This window comes from Blennius ocellaris (genome assembly GCF_963422515.1).
Source record: "Blennius ocellaris genome assembly, chromosome: 15".
NCBI lineage: Eukaryota > Metazoa > Chordata > Actinopteri > Blenniiformes > Blenniidae > Blennius > Blennius ocellaris.
Window position 1 is genome coordinate 8,708,879 of NC_137664.1, and position 7,068 is coordinate 8,715,946.

Below are 7,068 nucleotides of genomic sequence, written 5' to 3' on the forward strand. Positions count from 1 at the left end.
TGTAGCTAAAGCGGCAAGTCAAGAAGTCAGAAATATACACATCCTCTGTGGAAACACTCCTAAACATTAGGACAAAGTCGTATTCAAGTCTGTGGCATATCAAAGTACACATCTTTGGATGGATTTTTCAAAGTACTTTTAAGCGCAATATACATTTGTTTCTTCTTTTTCTTTTTTTTTAATCATCATCAGCAAAACACCATAATTAACACCACCATGGCCAAAAAGTTGTGTTTATATACAATAGTGCAGACGAGGAGCTCAAACCAGAACAAGGCAGTGAAAGGATAATACACATTATCGCATATCCTGGTTTAGACTTCAAGTGGAATACCTTACTTTGAGAAAATATTAAAGAAATATGAATGATCAAACCATTTTAAAATGCTCCCCCCCCCCCCCCCACCAGAACACTGGTCATTTTTAAGACTCTTGGACACCAAACATCTCACCACTATTTCTTTTTGAATTGTCGTTCGATTTCGATGTGAATTCACTTCTGTTTGTGTGAAACCACAATTCTACTGCACTTTTCATTTAATGCATCCTGATTGTTTCACATATGCAATCACCAAGTTTTACATTCATTTTAGCCACTCCTTTGAATTTGCAGCATTTCATTGGTCAAGCATTGAGCAATTTAGGCGAATAGCTTTTCTCTTCTCTCATTTGTTTTTAAGGATTACGTTGACATTTTAACCATATTTTGAGTCAGTGCCATTTTATCTGCATTGTAGATCACTATTGCTAATGAGACACTCAAACTATTGAACGTAGTGTGTAGAGAAGCTAATGGTTCCATTTTTCTTAAATGCAATAAAACTAGATGTAAACATTCACAGGGCTGACACAATAATGTAATTGGACTGCATTGTCAAAAAAAAAAAAAAGGTTCTACCACTGCCACATCAGCAGACTTTAAAATGTTTGCATTTCATTTCCTCGACCAGTACAGAATCAAAGATTAAGGAGATTTTTTTTTAATTTTAAATTTTTTTTTTTGAGTCTTTCTTTTTTTATCTCTTCGTCTCCTGCAGACCACGGTTCATTTGGCCGGCTCAGGGATGGGAGGAGCGCGCTCAAGTCTCATGGTCCAGGGGTCGGAGGCGGCAGCGTAAAATGGAGAATGGGTAAGCATTTCATCTCCAGCCAGGGCAAAGGCAAACACTCCCCTCTGCCTCCCTGCTCCCGCCTTCTCCTCCTCTGCGACGTGCTTCCCCTCCGCTCGCCGCTCCTCCCGGCTCTCCCGGGCCGCGCTCTTAAATCCCAGGCCCCGGTTCCCGAGGCCGAGCAACTCCCCGAGTCCGTGACCCTTGACCCCCTGGTATGCGGGGCTTAACCCGTTCTCCTCGAAGCGGTTGGTTGTGGCGGCAGGGGGGCACAGGAAGTTGCTGGCGGGCGTGGACCGCCACGCAGCTGGCTTTCGTCCTCGCCGAGGGCGGGAGATGCGGCAGCTCTGCCTCTTGATGTGTCGATGCAGGTGGTCGGACCGCGTGAAGCTTTTGTAGCAGTGCTCGCACTGGTAGGGGCGGACGCCCGTGTGGATGCGCAGGTGGTTCTTCAGGTCGTAGTTGTGGACAAACTTGGAGTTGCAGTGAAGACAGATGTAGGGACGTTCGCCCGTGTGCTTCCGCATGTGGATTTTGAGTTTGTCTTGTCTGGGAAAAGAGCAACAACAACAAAAAAAAAGACTAAGTTCTAGTGTGTAAAATATGGAAACGTGAACAGAAGAATCACAATACTTTATTTTGGCCTTTACCTTACATTGCTAACCTGACTAATATTCAAAGATAATGGAAATTAGTATTCGGCGTGAGCATTTAGGTTTTTCTTTGAAATAAAGATGGAAAATATGAACAAAAACAAGAAAAAAAGATGAAGGCATGTGCGATACCATGAACAAAACCATCAGAGGGGCTTTCCACTTCAAACCCTTTGATATTCAGATAAGGTAAAAAAACCACGCACGGGGTGTTTTTCCGTCAAACCTGCTGTTTCACATAAGTTGCTGTTTTATAAGCAAAATGCAGATAAGAAGCAGAATCTTTAGCTGCTTTGTTGAAGGTAAACACGTATCAGAAGAAGCACTGCTCCACCTACCTGGTGAACCGCACTTCGCAGATGGTGCACATGTACGGTTTCTCTCCCGTGTGTGTCCTCATGTGTCGCGGCAGTTTCCCGGCTCCCTGGATCACTTTGTTGCAGATTGGACACTGCTGCGACGCTTTGGGCTTCATCTTCCTCTCCTCCTCCAGCTGCCAGGGAGGGAATAACGCGCTCAGGTGGGACGCAGAGCTCAAGAAGCTTAAGTACGACCGGAAGTCCGCTTCGTCTTTAATGGGGCCCAGTGAGTGACCCTCCGAGGGCAGCGACCCCGCGTTCACTGCGCCGACCACGCCCGAGCTGACAAACTCTTTCAGGAAATCACCTTGCAGCAGGCTGGGCGGGACTTCCTCTTTCATCTCCTCCTTGATGATCTCTCGCTTCACGGCCAGGTCGAGGGGCCTGGGGGCCTCCAGCGGTGAGGAGGCCGGGAAAGCGTGCTGGTGCCTGCCTTGCGACGGAGCTCCGGCGTGAGGATGCTGGTGGTGGAGCTGCTGGGGGAACGCTGGGAACTCTGCGGCCCACACCGAGGGGTAGAATCCAGGGAGGAGGGGCGAGAAGCTGGCCCTCCTGTCCAGTGTTGACATGCGCGGGTACAGCCCTTCTTGGAGAAGAGATTCGATGGAGAAATCCTTCAGGGTGCGACTCTCAATACTCTCCTGAAATAAAACCAAACAGGACAAGACATCAGCTCGGGGTTTTTTTAAACGGCTCCCTGTTTGACATGAACCAAGCACGATTGTAAGCAGCCATACCTGCTTCGCTCTCATGGTGTCTGGAGACTGAGACTGTGACGACTGCCTGTGCAGGTCAAACTGCTGGTGGTAGGCGGAGGTGCTCGGCGGAGGCGAGCGCCCCCTCCCGGGAGGCGTCCGCTCCCCCCTGCTCTCCAGTGACTGCAGCGACCGCTCGCTGACGTTGTCCTCCTCTTCCTCGTGCTCATCCTTTCTCGACCCCGCCTCCTCCTCCTCGTCCTCCTCCTCGTCCTCCTCCTCGTCCTCCTCCTCGTCCTCCTCCTCCTCTCCTTCCTCCCCCCGCCCCCCTCCGCCCGCGCCGCCTCCGCCGCCACTGTCCATGATCTCCAGGCAAACGTTGATGATGCAGGGAATCTCCAGCATCTGGGCCGCGTTCAGGATCTCCTTGACGTTGGACGCGGTCACCGTCAGAGTGGACGTGTAGGCGAACTCCAGGATGGCCGTGAGAGACTCTGGAGCGACAAAGTCAATTTCGTACACAGCGGCGGCGTGATGAGGATCTCCGCCGTCAGCGGTGGCCACGGTGAAGAGCTTCTTGAAGTACTGGCTGCAGGCGGCCAGAACGGAGCGGTGGGTGCGGTACTCCTGGTCGCGGACGATGAGGATGACATCGCAGAGCAGGCCGTCGCGGCGCTGCTCGTTCAGACTGCAGAGGACGTCGCTGCTGTGGTTCGGGAAGGGGATCCCGATCAGGTCCTCCTCTCTGTGGTGAACCATCCTCCTCTCTGGGTCACAGCTGGGGAGAGAGACAAAAGTGGAACTGCTGAGCAACAAAGACAAAGACCAAACTGAAAATCGTTAAATAAAGAACACAAATTCATTTCTCAATTGTGGCCATGCTACAACTTTTCAATCATGTTTGAATGTATAGCTTCAAACATCTTTCTCAGCCTTCAAAAATGCACAATGGTGTTTGTGTGTCCAACATATGTACACACATTTCTGAAATTCTTTCTGTTCCTCTGAATAAATATTAGTGCCCACTTCACAATAATACGAGATAAAAAAAAAACAACCCATCCATGCATCGCATCTCCTTCAGCATCCAACTTACGTATGTGCGATTTCGACAAGAAAATGAAAAAAATACTGAATAAACAGCATGATAATGTATTAAAAAAATTACAAAGAAACCTTGACATTGAAAATGTATTTTGATTCAAGCACAATTTAATTTTGTGTTTCAGGTCTTTTTACTTTAGAGTTCAAGATGTTCATATTAATGTATGAATGTATGTTTGTTTTCACAAATACCTTAATGTTTATATTACATTTGAAATCTTTTCAAGTAATATTGCATATTATCATATGTCGTATATCTTTTTGTTTATGCCAACCTTGTGTTTTGTCTTATTCTATTCTCTTCATTTTTTCTTTTTTGCTTCAGATACTTGTGTGTTTGTATGTGTGCATGCAGTTTACACGCACGCAATTGTATGTGCAGCTATGTTTCCATTTTCATTTAAAGCACCTTGAGTTGAATAATGCTTGTAACAACAGTGTGACTTAACTAACTCAGAGATGAGGAGACGTCACACGTGAAGTTATGCTCTCAATTTGAATTCATCCATCAAAACACTGCCCTCATTTTGCAGCAGAATAAATATATTTAACCACATGAACATATCATTTCTTTTTAAGATCATCCTTGTCGTTTTTAAGATGCTTAAACATGTGATTTAGCTACTGTGATTTCCTGTTGACATTTAATGGTTGGTTCCAGCTATTGACCCGACACCTGAAAGCAGTGAATATAAACCCACACAGTTGGCCTCTCACCCACTCTGTAAGGACAGGCTCTGCCTCCTGAACTTCATTTTAGGCTTCACACACTGAGATGAGGCACATCTTGATTCAGCCGTGGGGATTCTCCTGATGAGGAAGTTACTCTTTGGGATAATGATGAGGATAAATTAAGTAAAAAGATCAAACGGTATCTGAAGCACTGATTTGAAGTGTGCAGCAGGAGTGATAAATCGTCCACAGCTCGGCTGCCACCTGGTATTGCATTGAAGCCTTTCTGATGGCGGGCAGCATCCATTCATTAGATGAAGGATTGCGGAAAAAACAAAAAGGATTTAGATCTGAATAAGGGGGAGGCTCTTCACTGAAACTGATATTGCGAACACAATGAGTGACAGTCTTGCTTTATTAAAATATACTGTAGGCATGCTTGTCTGTGTACCATCTGTGCAGCAAAGGCAACAAGTGGTAAATACAGCATGTCTCATTTTGAGCAAACATCACGTCGGGGAATATTTATTCTTGAATGTGTTATCACGATTTCTTGTTGAAACTGTGTTAGTTAGGGAAACCCATCATCTTGATAAGACAAAAAAACAGAGTCGATTTTTTTTTTCTTTCTGTGCCCAATTTGACACTGTTGAAGTGTGATCGAAATGCGTGACAGTTTCTGTGATAATGCTCATAATGTCCGACCCCCCTTGTGTTTTTCCTGCCAGATATGAGCACGACGCAAACTGATACCTTCGTCTGAACAATACAGTGTGCGATTGGGATGTGGTGAGAAGAGGAGAGAATGCCAAAAGAGGTCAGATTGTACTCTAGATACTGTATCCTGCCAAAGTGCTTACTTGCAGTCTTGTCATCGCTCATTTTTGAATCATAGGACGGCGACTAAGCAGCAGATATTGCCTCGGCACGCAGACAAACCTCGGTTGTTTTCTTAGCGTTTTCTACTCCGCAGCTGCATGAGTTCCCACCTGTTGATTCACTGCGCTGTTGTTTACACTGACAGTGATAAAAACCTCTGCTGGCAGGGTGCTCATTCATTCACATCTATGAATAGAGCTTAAATTTAGCCAATCCACACTTGGTGGTCACTGGAGGCATGTGTAGATAAATACTTTGAAGCGGCTCCGCTCGCCACAACTGCATTGTTGACTGATTCTAAATGGACTGAAGCCATGCGCGCATACACACATGCGCGCGCTCACACACACACTCACACACACAGTCTTTACAAAGTCTCACTTTCTTGTTCCTGCTTCACCATAGGAGGGGGAAAAAAAGGAAAAAAAAGAAAACTGTTTCAGAAAATCCCTTAATTCACCTGAAGGTATACAACTTGGATACCAATCTTACATGTAGTTTATTTTTGTCGATCTTGTTGCTAGGTAACTGTTGCAATGTTCATGCCATTGATACAGTGTGGACATAATTGAAATGTGTATAGAGGGGGCGGTGGTATACAATATATGCTGAGAGGCCCGTGCACCTTCCTCGCTGGGAAAACTGGGACCTGAGAGTGATGGGGAAAGTTACATGAACCACAAAATCTCATTGGGTGATAAATACTAAATAAAAATATTAACTGAAGAAAAAAAGGAATTTGGATCCGTTTTTTGTTTTTGTTTTTTTTTTTCCAAAATTCACGCAACACCCTATACTTCAGTCCACCAGCTTCATGCTATACTGAAAGTTTGTATATTTCCTTCACTCATCACAAAGAATAGAGCAATATCCGATTTTTGCGATACGTCAATTTAATACTCATAAAAAAAAAAACAGGCTGGCTAAAAGGTGGGAGAATCTCCAGTGAGAACGGGAGGGAGAGATCAGATGGCCCTAAAAGTTCCCTAACAGGTTGCACAAACACCAGCGGAGGGGCCCCTCCCTGTAACAGCCTGCCAAGGCAAACAATGGTGCAGAGCTTGGAACAACACCGAGTGGATAAGAGGGGGAGAGAGAGAGAGAGAGGGAGAGGGAGAGAGAGAGAGAGGGAGAGAGGGAGAGAGAGAAAAGAGTCTGACTAGGAGGGCTTGGCGTACCCGCTGTCATTCGCTTGCTCTCGGCCCATCCCACCCACTCCTGGAACTATGGGACACGTGCTGCTGTTGCTGTTTGTTCGCCTGATGCCCCTGCGAGCACCACTCCCCTCTCGGTTCCCACTGTTTGCCAGCCACCAGCTCGCACTAACTCTTAGCGGCCGGCCCCTAATTACAATGTGGAGAGGATCTAAGGAGGATGTGCCACATAGACAGGGAGGGGAGGAGGGCACAGCTTTCCCACCACAAGGTCCTGGAGCGACATTTCGCCAGCCAAACTATCTTAACCCTTCGCACACCCCACCCACCCGGCGGTGCCTCCAGGGTGGGGACGCCTTCAGAAAGGGCACCGATAATTACTATTTGGCTTGTAGTCCGTTTTTAAAGTTGTAAAACTAAGTCAATAAATAGTAGTCAACTTT

At 46.3% G+C, this 7,068-nt stretch overlaps 1 protein-coding gene across 1 annotated transcript; it reads right to left on the reverse strand.

Moving 5' to 3' along the window:
* Positions 1-479: 479 nt before the first annotated feature.
* On the reverse strand, positions 480-3,575 carry zbtb7c (zinc finger and BTB domain containing 7C; the record flags this gene model as incomplete). Its single annotated transcript, XM_080510701.1, has 3 exons — positions 480-1,658; positions 2,101-2,762; positions 2,859-3,575. 3 exons carry the CDS (start codon positions 3,573-3,575, stop codon positions 1,046-1,048), a joined length of 1,992 nt encoding a protein of 663 aa, XP_080366827.1. The 3' UTR covers positions 480-1,045.
* Between the last annotated feature and the right edge of the window lie 3,493 nt (positions 3,576-7,068).